At 31.1% G+C, this 22,620-nt stretch overlaps 1 protein-coding gene across 1 annotated transcript; it reads left to right on the top strand.

The window, feature by feature from the left end:
• The first annotated feature begins 1,970 nt into the window (after positions 1 to 1,970).
• Positions 1,971 to 20,623, top strand: LOC129918359 (uncharacterized). Its single transcript, XM_055998838.1, has 9 exons — positions 1,971 to 2,547; positions 8,033 to 8,199; positions 8,283 to 8,564; positions 8,702 to 8,842; positions 8,899 to 9,080; positions 15,526 to 15,764; positions 16,490 to 17,623; positions 17,937 to 18,086; positions 20,367 to 20,623. The coding sequence occupies exons 1-9, from the start codon at positions 2,439 to 2,441 to the stop codon at positions 20,405 to 20,407; spliced, it is 2,445 nt and encodes an 814-aa protein (XP_055854813.1). The 5' UTR covers positions 1,971 to 2,438; the 3' UTR covers positions 20,408 to 20,623.
• Positions 20,624 to 22,620: the final 1,997 nt, after the last annotated feature.

The following is a 22,620-nucleotide window of genomic DNA, read 5'->3' as shown; positions in this document are numbered from 1 at the left end:
TTTGCTCTTAAGGCATTCAGATGTGGAATTTTTTTCATACAATTACCCGTACCGCTACCGCTTGTACCCTTCAGTGTGGCCAAGACTTTAAGGCTTGGCCACATTGGAGGGTATGCGGTAGCGGTACGGGTAGCGGTGAGGGTACTTGTATGAAAAAAATTCCAAACTGACACATCAACGTTCAGGTGTGGAATTTTTTTAGTACAATTAAGGCTTGGCCACACCGGAGGGTACGCGGTAGCGGTACGGGTAGTGGCAACGATATTTGTATTAACAAAATTCCACACCCGAACGTTGATGTGTCAGTTTGGAACTTTTTCCATACAAATACCCGTACCGTTACCTGTACCTCTACCGCGTACCCTCCGGTGTGGCCAAGCCTTTATCGTTACCGCTATACCGCATACCCTCCGGTGTGGCCAAGCCTTTAATCTGTTCTTTCAAATGTCTCTCCTAAAATTACAATATTCTTATTATTCTTGTTATTCAGTTTTCTTAGAAAAAAATAAGTTTTTGTGAAGTGATCCAATCGGGTATGGTTTTTTTTAAATTTTACTGCCAAAACCTACTATCGTAATAAGTGTTTTGTGGAAACAATTTCGGAGCTAATGCTTTGAAATGTTGTTTCTCTTATTAAATATATATTATTCTTCAAATAAAATAGGTTTTAAATAGGAAAAAGATGTGAATTTTGGTAATTTTAAGGGGGGAAGGAGATAGAGCACAAAAAAAAGCTTTGAAATTCAAGAGTTTCCTGTATTGTTTCCTTTTATTGATAAAAATTTAAAAAATGGGGAAAAATAAATATACTTTTAAATCATTTGATGTTATAACTTATTAACAATCAAAATTGTTTCTAAATTCTTAAAACGCAAAAATTTAAATAAAAAACATTCAATTTATTTAAGCTTGACCTTATAAAGTCAGTGGCCGGAAATGGGACACTTACTAGATGGCCGAAAATAGGAAACAAAGGCCGGATTTATTAGAATCCGACTTTTTAATACAAAAATTAAATAAAATATTTTTGGGAACTATTAATAACTATTTTTGTCTTCATGAGCTTTGGTTGTGGAGTCTTTGGGCCTTACCAATAATGAATCGCTAAACACACGTTTAAGTATCGTCGGGTTAAATTTTACCGTCGCGTTAAATTGGGTGTATACTAATAATCAAAATAAACACGCGTTTAACTAATTGTGCTTCTATTACCAGATCTATTACATTTGTTGTCAAAATGACATCATTGAAGTGACTTTTTTTGCATGTAATGTAATAATGAACAAAAACATAACTACAAAATACCTACATACCTTCATATATTTTTATTTTGATTGTAAAAGTTAAAAAATGGAGCCCAAGAAGGCCAAAAGTGCATAAAAAAAAGTTCATTTATCGTGAAGTACGACGATGAATATGTGCAGATCTATTTCTTTTTAAGTTTTCTTTTTCAGCCTATTCTGAAAGTAATGAATATTTATTAATAAAAAAGAGTAAACAAATTAATGTTTCCATTTACTTATTTAATAATTTGCCGCCAATACTTTTAATTTTTCTCAACAACTTGTTTACTTGACAAATGTTTTTTTTTTTGCTGTCAAATGACAGTGCAAATCGTGCGTTTTAATTTAACCGTGCGTTTATAGTTCAGTTTCCCAACTATAAAATTAACGTGGCGTTAACCCTTAACCTGACTATTAAATTGGTTATTGGTATGGAGAAATATTTAAAGCTCAGTTAAATATTTAACTGAGCTTTAAATTTGATTATTAGTAAGGCTATTTAACTACATCAACGCAAACAAAAAGTTAAAAGTTATATTCCTCTATAACATCCCTGCAAAAACACAAACAAAACGAAATGAGAAATGAAAAATTAAAACGAAACAAAAAATGTGCCAGTTCCATCATATGTTCGAGATCCGGCTGTCAAATGTCAAAAGTTTTTGTTTAGCTTTTTTCTATTTGTCTCCAAAATCCTCCCCCTTCATGTTTTATGTTTTTTTTTTATTGAAACTTGATTTCATGAATTTGCGCAGTATAATCAAAATAAATCTATAATTTTTCAAATATCCGTTCTTCCAGGAGAGAGATCAATTCGAACTCAGTTTGCTAAGGGATGTCCATTCAACAACAATGTTCGGAATTAAATAGAACAAAAGAAAAAATCATTCCATAAAAAAGTGAACAACTTTTTTTTTTTAATCAATATAAAAAATGTCTTAACAAAAAAGTACAAATATAATATATTAATTTTTTTTACCAACATCTGTGTGCTATAAATTACTTAATTCTGACGAAATCCAAACTCGAAATAGTGGGGATTTACACAAAATATACAAAAAAAAGTAATTTCCTCAGCGAAAACTTTCCTGTTCCATAACTTTTTCCATCGTCGTTTTGGTTTAACAGGAACGGAAAAAAAGAATCCAAAAAAAGATGGCGTTAGCCAGTGGATCCTTGTTAAAAGCTCAAACACCATTGCAGCAATTATTGGAGGATATTAATTTTCAAAGAACAAAAGAAATGCGACAATTGTTAAAAGATGGTAAGTTTTATTATTTTCTTTTCTTTTAAAAATTATCTCTACTCTTCTATTGGCAAAATAAGTTGGTATCGTTTTCAAAGGACATTATTCCTACCCTACCCAAAAATTTTAAGTCTGTTATCGATTTTATCACAGAGACTTCTTGATGCCACCAACATAACGTCGTCTCTCGTCTGTGTAGGTATACGTTAAATAAAATATTTATATGAAAAAAGGGTAGTGGGACTCCCCTGTGCATCTCGCTCACCTTGTGCATTTTAATGACGCCCAAACAAAAGATGAGACACGACAGGGTTGAGTTTATTGTCTTTTCACAGATAATAATAAATCGATTGATTGAATTGTTTGTAGAATAGAAAAAAATCCCCTGAGTGTAGGAGTCATTCATAATAAAGATCCATGATTATAGGTAGGAAGGTATTTCGAGAATTTTTTCATTTAATACATATTTTCTGGGTTTTTTATTTCTACCTCATTTTTTTTTGTTTTGTGTTCGTTTATATTCAAATGCTTCTCTTATCTTCTCTTCATAGAAGATGAAGATGGCATTGTTCTTTTATGACTCGTTGAGAGGAGATAATGTAAAGGCATCGTCTTTCTCTTGTGTTCAAAACAATTTACCCCTTTAATACTTCCTGAAGAACTGATAAGTAGGTAAAATAGATGACAACTTTTTTTTGAAAAGCTGTTGACTCCCAATCATTTTCAAAAAAAACTTTCGTGTAAGTTCCCATTTTATTATGAATGTTTATTAGGGTGGGTCAAAAAAATATAAATTTGTTTGTTTGATCTTATAAGTACTCCGTAAAATCAATTGCTAGTATATACACACCTCTAGAATATACTCACCAAACATGAGCTCTTTATATTAATGAGAAGGCTCTCCGCTTCACATTTTTACATCAATCTTCTACTAAAAAAAAATTTCTTTACAAATATTCTTGTAGAAAATTGAACGCTCTACAAAAAAGGCTTTGTACACTTTTTTCGTTTATCTAATCGTTTAAAAGATATTTGAGGTCCAAAAATTGAGAAAAATTGGGTGATTCCCTTGAAAATTTTTTTAGGACCAAAACTAACGGTACCTGACATAAAACGGAAATAGAAAAGTTAAATTATTTCATAAACGGCTCTCACGATTTTGATTAATTTTTTTCTATTTAGAGTTACACATAAGAGCCTTCTTTTGAAATAAAAAAAAAAAAATATATTTTGTACCGTTATTAACGGTACCTACCATAGAACGGTTTTTTTTTCTATTTATGAAAATCATGTAAACGAAAAAGAAGATTTCAACCAAAATGTTTATACAGAAACGTTAAAATAAACGTTATCTTCGTTGCACTGAGTTGCAGATCTGCAACATACCTCATTTCACGGTATAAAAAATGTATGTATCGTTTTTTTCTAAATCTAGGCATGACCTTTGTTCGAACCCGCTACATGACTTGTGCTCTGTGCTCTCATTTGTCAAAGTATATTTTTAGCCCAAAACCCAAAAATATTGGTTTTACACAAACTTTATGCGAAAAGTGTGCAGTACGCCTATGCAATAACAAAACAAATAATTGTTTCAAAGATTTCAATTGCAAGTGCTTTGTTAAAAAAAAATGGCACAGAAAGTGAAATTTGGAAAATCTGCAACATTAAAATTTTCTCAATAAAGAAATAAAAAAAAAAAATTAAAGTTTAATTTTTTTAATTATTTTTCCTTGTATTATAACTGTTTTTTACGTCTTTTTTGAAAATTTTACCAAAAACTGAGTCATTGCGCTACGAAAGATTATATAAAAGTTTTATAAAATTTTCTAAAAAACACATTTTTTTTGAAAAAAATCAAATTTTTGAAAACGGGTTGATGAATTTTATTGAAACTTGAATAATATTTTCTTAAAAATGGCATACCAACTTTTTTTTTGAAATGTTGGAAAATTTTTATATATGAAAAATTATTTATTTTTTTTTTAAACGGCTCTTACGATTTTCGAAATTTTATTCTAAAAACTCTCCGTTATACAAAAAAAATCAAATGACATGCTTGGTTTTGTGTAAAAGAGCATTTAAAACGGCATTTAATTAATTGAAGGATCCAGGGGAAAAACAGCACAAGTCCATTCCAACTCATTTCGAGAAAAACGTATTTTTAAATTTTGTTCTCCATACAACTTAGTACTAAAAGCAAACAATTTATTTATTTTTTCAGCAAGACTTAAATTTTTTTATAAAAGTAAAGATGCCACCAGATAGTGCTCAGTAAGTACAACAAGACCTCATCATTAGTTTATTTATGGTAAAAAGTGGACATGTGCCGTTTTTCCCCTGGAACCTTCAATTATAAAAACTAATATTGTTCAATAAAAAGCTTTAATATTAGAGTTACTTTTCCCATAAGAGCAAGTACGTTCGACCCCATTCATGCATTTTATTTTGTTTCATCTTCGTTTATATTCAAATGCTTCTTATCTTTTTTTCATAGAAGATGAGGTTGGCATTGTTCTTTTATGACTCGTTGAGAAGATAATGTAAAGGCATATCGTCTTTCAAAATACCTATTTGTGTACAAAACAATTTTTACCCTTTAAAACTTCCTGAAGAACTGATAAATACAAAAGATTTTCATAATTTTATAAGAAGAGAGACAATTTTTTTTTTGAAAAGCTGTTGACTCCCAATCATTTGCTACTAAACAATGAGATTCTTATCTTGACAAAAAATAAAAAAAACTTTCGTATAAGTTCTCATTTTATTATCAATGTTTAATATAATAAAAATGTTTTCAAATGGTAACACCCATAGACGAAGTTAAAACATTTTATGGGGATTAAAAAACAAAATCAGTTAAAAAAAAAAACATTTGAACCAAAAAAGGATATCTTCAAGAAATATAAGGACCTTTAAGGGGGGAAAACCCTCTGGAATTTTTTAATTTTTGCATTATTAATTTTTTGCCTAAAAAAGTCATTTATCAGCCGAAGAAACTATTTTAGTGGTCTTAGCCTTCAATGAAGCCTCAAAAGTCCCCAGATAGTCCTGAAACCCATGCATTACGACCCTACCACGGTACAAAAATGAAAACTTTAAACGAATTTTTCTCGAAACACGTTTTTTTTCCGCGCCGTGCAAGGTAACTCAAAAACTAATGAAGCTATCAACTTGAAATAAAGTGCAAATTACTCGTTAACTCATTGGTCATTGCATGAACCTAAAAGTTCAATATAATTTTCACAATAAATATTTTTTTTAACAATTTGTTTATAAAAAAACATTGTGTTTTTTCGTTTTTTTAGTCTATAATTTTTATTTTAGACTTTTTTTTTGCTAAATTTAGGTTCATGCAATGCGTATAAATATATTTTAAAGGAAAAAAATTTCTCTTTTGATAATAAATAATTAACTGCACCTGGGCATTGCACGGCGCAAACGCGAGGCATCAACTTTGAACTGCTGTAGAGCCGCAATTTTGTTTTTTTATTACTTCAAAAAAATTGTGTTAACACTTCATGATTTCAATAATATCATGTATTTTCCCAAATTTAAACAAATGCTTTCGGTTTTCCAAAAAAAATTCTTGAAAAACCCGTCGTCCAGAGGGATTTCCCCCCTTAATTTGCAAGCAATTAGGTATATTATGTTTCGATAAGCCAGGTGCCAGAAAATAGCTTTAAATAAATGGCAAACTGAGCCAAAAAACACTTGCATTTCATTCAAAAATACTGTAGGATATTTATTTGTCTTCTCAATTTCATTCTAAAAACGTACAGGAGTGCAAAAAAGGTATTATGTTAGCATCTAGCCAAAATTGGTTTGAATGTAATAGCATAGCTTTGAATTTGTGTAAAAAAAACTGAAACATTTTGTATTTATTTTGTAATCTAAATTTTAAGCATTGAACAGGATTTTTAAATAAACAAAAAAAAAACTTAACATTCCTAGATTTACGAAAACCCACAACTCCCACAGGTTAAAAATTGCATGCTACACCACTGCACTGACAACACCATTTCTTTTATTTTTATCTTGAATACAAAAAATCCCAGTTGCGATTATTGAAAAATGATGCCAACGAACGATTGAGCATAATAAACGTAGAGCTAAGGAAAAGTCAGGCTAATCGGATTCAGTAAAAATGACACAGATTCATAGGAATAATTTAGTTTGTTGGCAGTTCATATAGTAGAAATCAAATTAACTCCTTATAGCAGTAAAGATTTTACCGTTATTGTGCTTAAAACAGTTCGAGTGTAGATTAACCAGTTAATGTTAAGATTACCTACCTCCAGTGCGAAAAAATAGAATTATCACATTCTTTTTCCTTTTATTCGGCACTGTTTTTATTTTGATGTCGAGGATATTATAACTCTTAAATTAATACCCCTTTAGTGTTCGATGGGTTAATATCAGAATTCAGCAGCAAGCCAACAGAATGCTGGTGTTTTTGTATTCGCTTATAACATGAGGTTTTAGGCGTACCTTTCTTTTTAGTTCTCAATTGTATTGGAAGTATGTATTTTACTCGCTTTCTATCCGTATATTACGTATGTCATTTGTCCTAAAACGAAAACAAAACGACTCCCTCTAAGAGCGCCAATTTGCATTAAAGTATGTAAATCAGGCCCATTTCTACCCCCTGTTGACATTTAATCACAATAGCTTAAAGACAAGTCCAGCTTGGTACCACAGACAGGTATGCAAAGATAAGTACCAACTTAACAAACTTTCCATTTAAATCTTAAAATCAATTTTTATTTGAAAAGTTTAAAATGCATTCAAATTGGAAATTGCTAAAAATTACCGTATACGTTCTTAAATAGGCTCAAATGGTTTTAAATCAGAAGAATATTCTAAAACTGTCATTTGTAATTAAAACATTAACTTCATGTTAAAATTAACCACAATTTAACACGATATTAACAAAAATCAGCATGTGTGTTGATAACTCCTTCTTTATTGAACAAGAAATGTGTTAAATTGTTGTTTTGTATCAATAAATCCATGTTTTAAACAATACGAAACACTTCCTTTTTTGACTTATTACTATTAAAATATTTCATTAAGTTATTCAGGCGATTCGAAAAACTGTTGTCATATCGATAATACAGACTGTGATTTGAAAAATATTGATCCAGTCTTTAACGTTTATTTAAATTATAACATTTCAAGTAGTTGAACAGAAATACACCCTTTTTTCAAACACACAATCCTAAAGCTGTATTAAAAAAACTGAGGAATAGTCAGCCTTGTTCTCCAATATTATTGGCCTCAGAAAACTTACATCTCTTCCTGGCTTTTCTTATTACTGTCATTGTTAATGTGTAGAATTGGCTTGTATGTTTGCCAATTAGCATCGATAAGAGTCAATGCTACTTACGTAATAAGATGCGTTTCAGTGTCGATGTATTTTCATTGCCATTCATCATCTTTTATGATTTCAAATTACCCTAGAAACATTTTTTTCATTTGATGTAAATATTTGCTATTTTTCTAGAATGTGGCTTTGTGGTACTCCAAGGAACAACCTATTGGACAGATCTTTTTGTGAGACATTTCCTGTTTCAATCCGAACCAGTTCATAGTATTGACTCTGATGACTTGTTATTCTTTGTTAGAAAAAAACATGTCAAGAGTTCTTCCAGGCATATGCCGAAATATGAGGTAAGTAATCTAAAACAGAATTATGACCTAGAATAATTATTTTTATACTCTAAATTGTTGTATTTTCCTTTTTTTTAATACAGACTGAAGTCGATGTGTTTCGAAAGGATTCACGTAAACTACCCATTGGTGACCCAGATGTTGATTGGGAGGAGACAGTTTACTTAAATATGGTCATACACCAATTTGACTACACACTAACGCTGGCAATTTGCACAAGAACATCCCCAAAAGAATTACAAGTTCTAAGGAGACATTCACAGCGTGTATATGCCTCGCCAAGTCGTAGAAAAATGGACACAAAAGGTGAAGGCGAAGAGATGACTTATCCGCACATTTGTTTCATGGTCGACAATTTCGATGAGGTGTGTAGTTGTTGGTTGTCCTATATATCTTCTATTTTGTTGTGTTCAGTTAAAATAAAAAACCCACACACAAAATTGCTTTAAGGCAGTTTATGGTGATTAGCAGTAAAATACTTTTATTCTTTTGTTATTTTTAGGTTTTTAGCGACATTTTGGTTCGTGATGGGGAAATGGTTTGCGTCGAGTTGGTTGCCAATGACAAAGATGGTTCTGTACAAGGTGTTATATTTTTGGGTTCTATTCGTTATGATGCCTTAAAAAAGGTCTACGATGCAAGGGTGAGTATTTATATCTCTTTTAATAAAAGTCCTAAAAAAATGTACACCTTTTTTAGCAATCAAGTTTAAGCTCTAAAGTTGCTCAAAGAATGTCATTCGGGCTGTTTAGTAGTGGTGCTGGAGTCCAGACACGTTGCGAATTCGTTCGTATGAAAGGTCCACAGGGAAAAGGACACGCTGAAATGGCAGTTACAAAACCAAAGGGATCTGGTGTTGAAACACCCACTAGTGAACCAGGGTATGTCATCCTATTTGCATAATCTTTATTTCAATTTCAATAATATTTATTTTTGAATCAGTCAAGTATTACATTTTGCTCATTGAAAACAGCTAGAACTCGTTAGAAAATCAACATTTTCGACAATTTGCACAAACAAAAATGCACACCCGTAACACATTTTACATGAATTTTATTTTATTCTTGCTACCCCAGACGAATGGTCATGAGGAATTATTTGAGGTATCATCTAAAGTAGAGTAAAGATTTGCTGTATTGTTGTTTTAAATTTGAAATGTGAATGACACAAGAGCAAAGTCTAGTTTTATAATGAAATTGATTGCAATATAGAAAAAGAGTTATGCACAATCATCTTACATTTCATAGCACGATCGATTTATTTCAAATAGTTAAGCTCGATTGTAAACATGTCAATGTATGAATCATTTATTTTTTATAATTCGAAGCACTCATTGTTCAGGGAGGAATACTTTCGACATGCAGTTTCAATTGATTAGTTAGAAATAATGACAACTCAATGTTTAAGTTCTCCTTGTGAATTCAAGCTACAATTTGAGAGGACAAGAAGATGTAGGTTAGGTTAGGTTAAGTCTGCGCTGTATGAATTGACATCATTTTTTTGAAGAACACATTTTGCCTTATTAAAATAAGTCATTTAACTGTTAAATCATAACTTCAGTTGTTTCAGTGATCGATATAATTCCCAAAAGAGTAAACATATAACACATTTTCAACTATTTTTCTTTGTCTTCCCTTTAAATAAATTATAATTATATTTAACTGTGGTCTTACTTCCGACAACACACAAAACTAACTATCGCGTAGTTGTTTAGACTAGTAGGAAAAAAAGACATTCTTTCACTTTCTTTGCCAATGTCTTGCCCTGGCTTCGAAGAGAGCACTTTTTCTGTGGAGTGAATTTTTAAAATGACATAGATCTGCTCTCAGAAATAAAGATCAAAGACTTGATCAAATTTTTAAATGCAACAAATAGGACAGCCTTCGAGCACCGGGCTGCTCTCCCTATGTTGGTAGTACAAGCAGGTATCTAATAAAGGTGAGAGACTAGTTTTCAGGGGAATTGTTTAAGACCATTTTTTATTTTTACATTGCCGTAAAAATTAACTTATTACTCAAAGGTTTCATCAGTTTTGTAATCAAAACGGCGCGCGCGCGCGGCGCATTCCGCGCTAATTGGGTAATAAAGCGAGTGGAGACCCCCATCTCTATTTTAAGTGAGTCAATTAATAAAAATGTATACAAAAAATACGTGGTCCTGGAAATACTATGTTATAAATAAAATCTAAAACCTTAAACCTTATATGCTCAAGAATTTCAAAAAATTCAGTTTTTATCTTTCTTCTCAAGTTTGACTACGATACTTACTTACATAAACAACGTTTATTTACGAATCCCTCGATTTATTAAAAATAATGGCTGAGAAAAAAATTTTAAACGATACCCAATACAAAAAATGTCAATTCAAGCTTCCATTCCATTTGGAAGTCAGAAGACATGAATATTTTTCTTCAGTTCATAAAAATTCAAATTTCTTTATTGATTGAATCGTTTAAAATATTTTTCTCTGCTAATTATGGAGACAATATTGTTACCCTAAGCTGAAAAGATCAATAAAAAATAGAAAAAGAAAGAAAATATCCACAAAAAAGTAAAAAGAAAAAGACATTTTTTTTTTTTTGGTGAATAAGAAACTCTCAACGATGTAAATTTTATTTAAACGAATTTACCTGTAAAGAAAATTAAAAGAAAATTAATTAATAAAATACAATAAATAAATAAATTAATAAAAGCTCAAGCCAATAAAAAAGCAAATCGCACAAACGATTGTTATTATTGACTGAAAGCCCATTTTTCTCTTTAATATCCGCTTAAATTTCCAAAATTTCATCTTCACCCACTGAACAAACAAATTATATTTCTGAAAATAAAAAAAAAAACATAGCAATCAAATGTCAAATAAATAAAAAATATTATTATAAAAATTAAATATCAAAAATTTCAACATATTTACCGAGAAATGGACCCTCCTATGTATTCTAACCACCCTATTCCTGGTCACAATTATATTTTCCCGCGGGAAATAAATGACCCCTATATTTGGCTGGAGGAAGAAAAAGAAAATTTAAGAAAAATGTCAAGATTTTTAGGAAATAAAATTAAACAAATATGAGTCTAGGGGCTTACCAGGACATGTGGCCCATCCCCGATTTTTTAATTTAAAATTCAGATTACCAAATTATTGGGCCTCCCAAACCAGGTCCTTGGATTGGACCACTCCCTGCCGCGGAACTAAATTAAAAATAAAATATAATTAAAAACCATTGTTTCAATACCAGAAATAATTAAACTTACATGTCTTATAAAAGCTCTATTCATTAAGTTATCCATTTCTTTAATTCTTTTATATCGATTTCTTTTTTCCTTTTTTAAAATTTATTTTTCTGTTATCGATTTTTTTTTTTGTTTGTATTTATCGATTTTCACTTTTTCGTCCGATGACACTGAAAATATTCATCAAAATTGCTGCTTAGGTACAACTTTTGGCAGTAAGTGGCTGTGAATTGTAAGATTTAAAAAAAATAAAAATCGATATACCAAACTTAGGTTTGGGTCTTTACTAAAAAAAATACCGATATATTTTTTTGGTAATCGATTTCGTAAGGATGATAAAGGAATTGTTGAATTGCCTTAAGAGTTAACAGTAAAAGAAATACTGGCAAATTGTTAAGAGACATCAACTGCACTTTTCCCACTTATCGAGACTTTCGTTGAGTTAGGAGCAAAACTGCAATGGCGTTGCATCGGAAATGGTAAAAATGCATTAGATGCACTTTTTTTCAAAATTGTTCAAAACAGCTTAACCGTAATTCTTTCGTTGAGTTAGGAGCCAAAATGCAATGGCGTTGCATTAGAAATGGTAAAAATGCATTAGATGCACTTTTTTTCAAAAATGTTCAAAACAGCTCAACGGTAATTCTTTCGTTGAGTTAGGAGCAAAAATGCAATGGCGTTGCATCAGAAATGGTAAAAATGCATTAGATGCACTTTTTTTCAAAAATGTTCAAAACAGCTCAACGGTAATTCTGTCCTTGAGTTAGGAGCAAAAATGCAATGGAATTGCATCAGAAATGGTAAAAATGCATTAGATGCACCTTTTTTCAAAAATGTTCAAAACAGCTCAACGGTAATTCTTTCGTTGAGTTAGGAGCAAAAATGCAATGGCGTTGCATCAGAAATGGTAAAAATGCATAAGATGCACTTTTTTTTTCAAAAATGCTCAAAACAGTTCAACGGTATTTCTTTCGTTGAGTTAAGATCAAAAATGCAATGGCGTTGCATCAGAAATGGTAAAAATGCATTAGGTGCACTTTTTTTCAAAAATGTTCAAAACAGCTCAACGGTAATTCTTTCGTTGAGTTAGGAGCAAAAATGCAATGGCGTTGCATCAGAAATGGTAAAAATGCATTAGATGCACTTTTTTTCAAAAATGTTAGAAACAGCTAAACCGTAATTCTTCCGTCGAGTTAGGAGCCAAAATGCAATGGCGTTGCATCAGAAATGGTAAAAATGCATTAGATGCACTTTTTTTCAAAAATGTTCAAAACAGCTTAACCGTAATTCTTTCGTTGAGTTAGGAGCAAAAACGCAATGGCGTTGCATCAGAAATGGTAAAAATGCATTAGATGCACTTTTTTTCAAAAATGTTAGAAACAGCTAAACCGTAATTCTTCCGTCGAGTTAGGAGCCAAAATGCAATGGCGTTGCATCAGAAATGGTAAAAATGCATTAGATGCACTTTTTTTCAAAAATGTTCAAAACAGTTGAATGGTTTATCTTTCGTTGAATTAAGAGCAAAAATGCAATGGCGTTGCACCAGAAATGGTAAAAATGCAAAAAATTCACTTTTTTTCAAAAATGTTCAAAACAGCTCAACGGTAATTCTTTCGTTGAGTTAGGAGCAAAAATGCAATGGCGTTGCATCAGAAATGGTAAAAATGCACTTTTTTTCAAAAATGTTGAAAACAGCTCAACAGTAATTCTTTCGTTGAGTTAGAAGCAAAAATGCAATGGTGTTGCATCAGAAATGGTAAAAATGCATTTGATGCACTTTTTTTTCAAAAAATGTTTAAAACAGCTCAACGGTAATTTTTTCGTTGAGTTAGGAGCAAAAATGCAATGGCGTTGCATCAGAAATGGTAAAAATGCATTAGATGTATATTTTTTTTAAATGTTGAAAACAGCTCAACAGCAAATCTTTCGGTAAATTAAGACCAAATTGCAATGGCATTGCATCAGAAATGGTAAATGAATTTAATGGAAATGGAAAAAATGCATTAGATGCACTTTTTTTCAAAAATGTTAGAAACAGCTAAACCGTAATTCTTCCGTCGAGTTAGGAGCCAAAATGCAATGGCGTTGCATCAGAAATGGTAAAAATGCATTAGATGCACTTTTTTTCAAAAATGTTCAAAACAGTTGAATGGTTTATCTTTCGTTGAATTAAGAGCAAAAATGCAATGGCGTTGCACCAGAAATGGTAAAAATGCAAAAAATTCACTTTTTTTCAAAAATGTTCAAAACAGCTCAACGGTAATTCTTTCGTTGAGTTAGGAGCAAAAATGCAATGGCGTTGCATCAGAAATGGTAAAAATGCACTTTTTTTCAAAAATGTTGAAAACAGCTCAACAGTAATTCTTTCGTTGAGTTAGAAGCAAAAATGCAATGGTGTTGCATCAGAAATGGTAAAAATGCATTTGATGCACTTTTTTTTCAAAAAATGTTTAAAACAGCTCAACGGTAATTTTTTCGTTGAGTTAGGAGCAAAAATGCAATGGCGTTGCATCAGAAATGGTAAAAATGCATTAGATGTATATTTTTTTTAAATGTTGAAAACAGCTCAACAGCAAATCTTTCGGTAAATTAAGACCAAATTGCAATGGCATTGCATCAGAAATGGTAAATGAATTTAATGGACTTTTTTTCAAAAATGCTCAAAACCGTTGAACAGTAAATCTTTCGTTGAATTAAGACCAAATTGCAATGGCGTTGCATCAGAAATGGTAAAAATGCATTTGATGAAATTTTTTTCAAAAATGCTCAAAACATCTGAATGGTAAATTTTTGTTTGAATTAAGAGCAAAGGAGCACTGGCATTGCATCAGAAATGGTAAAAATGTGCACTTTTTCAAAAATGTTCAAGACAGTTGAATAGCAAATCGTTCCTTGAATAAAGATCAAAATTGCAATGGCGTTGCATTAGAAATGGTAAAAATGCATTTGATGCATTTTTTTAAATGTTCAAAACCGTTGAACAGCAAATCTTTCGTTGAGCAAATTGCAATGGCGTTGCATCAGAAATGGGAAAAATGCATTTGATGCACTTTTTTTTTGAAATGCTCGAAACCGTTGAACAGCAAATCTTTCGTTGAGTTAAGAGCAGTTATTTATATAATGTATTTTATTTTATTTATTTAAGCTTAGTACAAGCTATGACTTAAAACTAATTAAAAACTAACTTAAATTACCTTAGACTAATTTAACATTTTTTTTTTTTTTTGGTTCTTGTTTTGTGTTGTTTTTATTGTATTAAGACCGGGCCCTAAGGCCCACCTTAATGTTGTTTTATGGGAAACAACAAAAACGAAAAAAAAAACCAAAAACTTAAACATTAAACACCAAGCTTAAAAAATAAGGGGATTTGGATGGAGGTGTTCATATCGGGGCATAAGATGGGAATGATTAGTGCAGCATTATATTCCGGAGATTTTTTCTAAGTGACGATTTACTTATATGGAAGTCAAAGGAGGGCATTGCTTCGTTCGAGTGCCTTAGCATTCTAGACATAGGTTCAAAGTGGCCATAATTGGTTCGATGACGGGTAAGGTATGCACTTTTGATCTTAATTTAACGAAAGATTTGTTTTGGAGCTGTTTTGGGCATATTATGAATAATAATAATTACATAACACAAATGGATTCAGAAATAAGAAGCCAGTAAGCAGGAAATATCTATGGTATAGAAGGCGCTAAATACGCTTTTTAACAATAGTAACTTCGAAGTTTTTGAAAATATTTAGTTTTGTTAATTAAGAAGAGCACATTTTATGTTGTACATACATATCTCCTTCAGAAATAGTTATAGCTCATAAATACGTTTCCAGAATTATTTTCAAGTGTGTGCGGAATTCTGGATAGCCATAGATCAGTTAGATATTTCAGTATGTAAACAACATGCCCAATAATTTTACTCATTCATTCGAAAACACATACCAAAATCAATTCGAATCAAAAGAAACACTAAATCATACAAATATCTATTTATCCTCTTGAGCTTTATAGCCATTAAACTCTTTGATGCTAGTTCATTGTTTTGCCTTGCTTATCTTTTTCAATTAATAAGTTTAAAATTAAATTTAACATTACAGATTCTGTGCCACCGACATGTGGGAAGATTGGGATGAAGATCCCGACGACTATTATAACTATCGTCATCAGCGGCGACTCAGTGATCCGAGTGCAAATCTAAATAATTTCTCACGCTATGGATGGCGTGCAAAGAATACCACCGACACAACTGCCGGCTCGAAGGCACGTTCTGAAAATGAAGGTCTAGATTCATTGGCCAGTGAAGTGTCTGAAATTGAAGCTGGCGATTTAAGAGATGGTAATTATTATAAAATGAAATTATTTAGTTTTTTTTTTAACATTTTGTTCTTGCTACCTGTTTTTTCGACATTTTTTTTTATTTTTGTCTCTATTATCTCTCTCTCTCAATAATCATAACACTACACAAGTTTTTTTTAAATCTTCCTTTAAATTGTTATTTTTTTATTTTTTTATAATTTGCATTTTTAATTCATTTTGTCCTGCAACTTTAGTATCGCATGAATTTTTTACTTTAATTTGTCAAAAATAAAAAAAATTATATATTCCTCGTTATTTTATATAATCTCTATCTCTCTTGTTGCTTGCTTTTGTACGAAATAAATATTAATAAATGCTTCAGAAAAAAAAAAATTAAAAATAATTTATGAAAAAAATAAAAAAAAAATAATAACAATTTTGCCGGGAAAGCAGGACTCTCTCTCTCTCGGGGATGAAATATATTTTCTCTCCTCTACTTTAACCCTATTTTAAGACTCAAGACAATACACATACACTAACTTACCACACACACAAACTAATTGCTTTAGTGCGCTCTGTGCCAAATGCAAGATTTGCTTTCAAGTTTTGTTTCCTTGACACTACTTGCCCTCTGCCCGACAATCCTTCCTCTCCTGCATTCCTCTCCCCTACCTGGTTTGATTTGAATTGTGATTTGTTTCTTTGGTTCTTCTTTTCTTTTTTTTTTTTGTTTTAAAAAATCACATGTTTTTGATCTAATTGTAGATCTTCGTCCTGCTTTCTCGGCATCGGAGGCAAAATTGAACGCAATCGACAGCACTGCTAACGCTACCGCTCCAACTACAGCTCAAAGTATCGCAGACAGCTTGACTTCACCAACAACAGGTGGTTGTGGTAATTGCTTTGGACGGGGCTCACCTTGCAAGCGATGGTCTGACACAGATTCTGCACAAATGTCTGATGTGTATTGTCGAGCTTGTGAAGATGAAGCAGCGACAAATTCTACTCCAGCCTGTCTCAATAATATGCCCAATAAAAAGTCCAAACCCAAGCACAAGACTATTTTGAGTGTAGAAAGTGAATTGGTTGTTGCATCGTCTTCTTCTTCTTCATCGTCGGAAGATAAGTCACGATCAAAGAAGGATAATAAAAAGAGTGCCAGTCCGAAGAAGGACAAATCTGGAAAGTGTGCCAAGGAGAGCCGAGCAGAGAAAGCCAAATCGTGTGATGCATCACTGAACGGTTCCAATAACAATTTGAAACCGCAACAGGAATATGAAATAGCCGACGATGCTACATCCCTAAATGGCGATATAGGAAGCGAAACAGTAGCATCGTCGGGTAAAATTGCAATTCTTAGCGAAACGGAAAGTAAACTAATGATAAGCGTTCGAGGAAAAGAAGAACTTCCCGTGGAACAAGCGCAAAAATCCTATTCATTTAAAAAATGCGTACCTGGACACTCTGACAGCCATCCACTACAACAGTCGAACGAAGATAACGACGATGTTTTTACGTCCCCACCAACCGAACCCCTGAAAAATTCTCCAGAAACAAAAGTTGATGACATCGATGTCGATGGAGATAATGCCACAGAAAGTACACCAATGTTGAACAATAATAGCCATAACGATTGCAATGGCAACAACGAAGGAGTAACGATTAATAAAAATTCCGCAGAGTCGACAAGAAAATCTCTATCCGAGACAGCAGCCAATGCAGGATTGGCTGACAAAGATACAAAAACCTCAACGTTACCCCGTACGGGAGGGGCATCAAAAAAATCCTCCGTACATCAAAATTTCTATAATAAGGCTCTAAGGATGGTGCCAAAACGAAGGACACCCGATGGAACTGATATATATTACTGGTGTGATTTGCCAAAAAAGGCGTTGAAAGGTTGTTTTTTTGGTTGTTCAATATAATGTATTAGTTTTTGTTATATTTTTTTTCTTGTTGTTTATTATTATTATTTAGTTGTTGTTGCATATTTTCATTTAAATTTATGTTTTTGTTATTGTAAATCGGTGTTGTTGTTTGTATTTTTTTTTTTGTTTATCACTGTTGTTACACTTAAATTTATCATTTTCCTCCATTTTTATATATTGGGAAATTTGTAGTGTGAACGAGTTTTTGTCGTTTTGTTTTGTGTTTTTAGGAAAAAAATAGAAAAAATAAACTAATTTTGTTTGTTTTCGATCGATTTTTACAGAACTTGATGATGGTGCTTATAATCCACTTTGGGCAACAAGAGGATTTACACAAACATTTCATTTTTGGAAGGAAAACCGAAGGCAACAATCGACACCGTTGAATGCGTTTTTAACTTATGTAACACTGCCATGGTGGAGTATTGCTAAAGGTAAATATAATGGTTATCTATTTTGATAATTTTTTTTTTGTTTGTTTAGGTCAATAGGTATTGAAGAAAATTGTACTATTAGAGTGTAACAATATTCGAACCATTTTTGTTTAACAAAGTGTTTCAAAGTAGAATGCGTTACAAGAAGCAAATTTAATCTCTATTTTGAATACCTACACTGTTTGTAATCTCCTATACGTACGTTAAAAAGAAAAATATGTTTTGATATCAATTACTCCCACATAAATTATAATCAGATTAAAATAAATCTTTAATTTAGAAAATTTCAAAAGGAACGGGTCGTTATACTGTATTCCAAAATTCTGTATCTAAATAAAAAATTCTGCATGAACATAATTCTGTATTCCATTATTCTGCTCTTCTTTTAATTCTGTATTTCAAAATTTTGTAAATCCAAAATTCTGTTTTTCAAAATTCTGCAAATCCATTATTCTGGTGTATAACAGTGTATATAAAACCTTACAAAAAAAAGAAAAGATTCTTCGCTAAATATTATTCGTTACTTAATAATCTTCGTTTTTCAGATATAGTTTTATTTGTTTATTATGATATGTCAATAGCTTTACTTCAAAGTTCTGCAAATAAAAATATCAAAAAATCTGTACTCCAAAATTCTGTAAATGATAAAAGAAATTCAGAATTTTGTATTTACAGAATTTAAGAATCCAGAATTGTGTCCCTAGAATCAAAAACAATCTATTCCACTTTTTGCGAAAAATGAGTTAGAAACGCAGTTTATCTCTTTCTTTGAGTGTGGTTAAACACTTTCAAAGCCAACTTGTTCCAGAGTTATTCATTATAGAAATATTATGGTTTGCATCAAAACGAATGTATTCCATATTTTTTGAGAATCAAAACAATATTATTCCTGATATAAAGCAAAATAATTTTATTGCTAAATTTCAAAACTAAACTATTCCTATGCATGGCTTTCAAAAGAACTCTATTCCAAAAGGAATTGTTAAATACTTTTCGAACGCGTTGGGTGACAAAAGAAAGCATAGTCAGTTTAAAATCAAAAATACAGTTTAAAATCAAAAATACATGTTTAATTCGATTCAGAAGTTGTTTTTTTAATAAAGCGTAACAAAGTGCTTAGGAACGTTTTTTTTTTCAAATAACTCAATTAAAGAAAAAGTGGAATAGATTGTTTTTTAATCTAGGGGACACGATTATATAATACAGAATTTCAAAGTACAGAATTTTAAATCCGAGTTTTATCACATACAGAATTTTGCTTTCAAAAACAAACAGTAGCAATGATTTTCATTGAAAAAAAAAAATATTTTAAGTATACTTGCTACCAAATCAATAACATGAATCGAAATTTTCGATCGAATAGTGCGAGTATAACAGAACATTGTTTTAAGAACGGAGCTCGTAGACATCACTCAATTCCGAATTTTCTTCTATTTAAGCAAATTCTGGAATTCCAAAGTATGGCAGCTTTAAATCACGGCTTTATATTGTTTTTAGGGGGTTTAAAAACGCTTCACAATTGATATGAGTATGCACACTATTTCACAATTTCACATTCTGATTTTATGGGATTATGCTCTGTCATTTTCCCTAAGCCTTAAGAACTCAATCTCGGCTATGTGACAAAGCTTTTAAACTAGCGATACCGGCTTAATTTTTACTGTGAATTTAGTCTGTTCATAGGAATTGCAAAACTTGCGTTTTTTAAACCCTTGAAATCAATATCATATATATATGATTTTAAGCTGCCAGACTTTTGAATTCGTTATAAGAACGCTTAAGGCTATAAAAGTGCCTACTCACATTTTTTTTATATCTCCACTCCCATGCTGTCGGCTTTTAAACTAATAGTAGAATTAATTAATTCATTAATTCATTATTCATAATAAATTAGTTCATGGCATTTTTATTTTAGCTTTTTTTTAGATTCAGCAACTCAAAAATCCTATAAATCAGGCCAAGCAATTCTAAAAACGTCAATACTGCCCATATCGGTTTTGCATTAACTCAAGTCTCGGTATTTCTTCAAAAGAACCAAACACGAATTTCTTTCACTCTTTGGAACAAATTGTGAAAATTTGAAACTTAAAAATTGAAAAATATTCAATTATACAGATTTGAAAAATTTACAGTGTAAGGAGTAGCGCCGTTAATCCTTACCCTATAAATTTTTTAAATCTACAGTACAGGGAATATCCCAATTTTTACATTTATTTAAAATTTGTTGAAAACTGTTATATTTATAATATAATTAATCATTCTTATTTTTTTACTTTTCAGATCTGCTTGATCACCGAGAGACGCCAATACTGACATTTTAGTATTACAGAACATCATCGATATTTCTTTATCGTTTAAGTTTAAATACGTTTTTTTTTTGTATTAATATATTGCGACATATTTATTTTTTTTTATTATTTTTAAAACATTTTATTTGTAAAAGGCATCTTGTGTTACTATTTGATAGTATTTACAGTTTAAATTGTGATCTTATTTGGTATTTTTTAATTTAATTAAACTAAAATACATTTATTTTATTATTTTATTTTTTTTATATAATTATAATTAATATATTGGTAATAGAAATAATTCAAAGGTATTTTATTTTATTTTTTTATATAACTTTATTTGAACAAAAAAAAAACTAAAACAGAATTATGGTTGATAGAAATTTAATGAATTTTTGAAAATGAGCATATTATACCCTGTCGATTTTAAGGGCTAAACTCATTGAAAGTTCATTATATTTCTATCCATATCCATAACAAAAAAAAAAACTATATAAAATATGACATCTTTGTAAAAAAAAAATCGAATTATGTGTGGTATCCGACTACCCAACTTTGCATTGTCTATTTATTGTATACAAACAAAAATAAATTATAATTTAGACTTAAAACAAAAAAGAAAGAAAATAAAAAAAATCTCAAAAATTTGCAAAAAAAAAGAGTTGTTTTATGTAAATTAGTATCAATCAAACAATTGTAAACACTTTGTCCTTCTTCAATTGAACGAAATCGAAAAGTTGTCCAAACAAAACTATTCAATCCAAATATAGAAAAATTATCATTTGTTATAATAATGTATCTGCACTCAAATGCGTGTAGAATTTTCTTTATAAATGCGACACACAATTTAAATCCAATTAAGAAATGCCACCAGTGTGGAGTGATATGGATGAAAAATGAGGATATATTACCTAGATGTATGTACATAAAGTTTTGTGCAATGTATTTAGAAATGAAAGGGAAGCCAAGGAGAAAAGAAAACTGAAATAAAAGGCCTCTAATGATTCTCAAAAGATGAACATCGTTTGTGGGGTAGTTTAGCATGCATGCGTTTGCATTATGATGACTATAAGTGCGTCCAAAGATCAAAACGAAAAAAGTATCATAGCGCGAATATGTTTGTCATTATAGATAGGAAAAAGTTGAAAGTACTTTTTGTGGCGAGGATATGTAGTTCCCAATTTACTTTGTGGAATTAGATGGACCAAATTTTTGAAAAATTATAGATACTTTTATGGTCATTGACCTACAGAAGGGCGATTCAAATTAAGAATATGAGAAAATTTAATAATTTCGGCAGCGAATTGATTACACACACACAAAATTAAAAGTTAAAATAATTTGGTTCCATCTGGTCCTGGTTTCCAAAATGACTAAATTGCATGATTTTGGTTGGTTTTTTGTACTTTACTCAAAACCTGCACCTTACGGGTCAAACGAAGAATCTAAAACCTTTCGAAGGTGTGGTCACATTCATAGACAACTTTTTTGTTTGTGTTTTTGTGTGCGACGGCAGAGGTTCTCCAGCACCAATGAAGAGTGTGTGTAAATTTTGCCGGGCCCAACTACTTAGGGCCATGTGTTTCACTGAAACCAAATCCGAGGTCCGTTTGTTCCGTAAAGGCACTGTATTGAACAAAAAAAAAAAAAAAAAAAAAACTAACAATTGTTTTTATTAAGTGGTATTTTGCACTTTTCTTAAAACCAGGATCTGATGGTGTTAAATAAACTTTGGATTCGAATTCAGTGCATCGAAATTCAAATTCATAACTCTAGGTGGGTAGTTTTCGTTGTACACGCCATTTATGTTTATATACTATACTACCCTTAGAGGTCACTATGGCGTATGCGTAACCTTTTTAAAGATATTTTTTACTGTTAATACCAATTAATCTATTCCTGAGTAATTAATCAGGAGGGATGAACCATTTTTGCATTTCAAATCGTTTAATTGATCATCAATTAGTTTCAAATAAGGAAAGTAGAGAATCTGCCGCATAAAATTCAATATGACACCCCCTGTTTGGTTTTAAAAACTTCTATTTTTATATGGAAAAGCGTTGGTTGTTTTTTTTTTTCAAAACTTCAGACAAAGTTAATTTGATTTTACTGCCATTTGAACGCTTTTTATTTGAGACTTTCAAGTGAATCGAAAAGCAGAATAGTGCTGAACTTTTTCAAATGTTCACTTCCTGGACTAAAAAAAAAAAATAAAATGCACGACTGGGTCGCACGTACTTGCTCTT

This window comes from Episyrphus balteatus, chromosome 4, assembly GCF_945859705.1.
Source record: "Episyrphus balteatus chromosome 4, idEpiBalt1.1, whole genome shotgun sequence".
Taxonomy (NCBI): domain Eukaryota; kingdom Metazoa; phylum Arthropoda; class Insecta; order Diptera; family Syrphidae; genus Episyrphus; species Episyrphus balteatus.
Note: the sequence above shows the minus strand (reverse complement) of the source record. Positions and strands in the feature narration are given on the sequence as shown.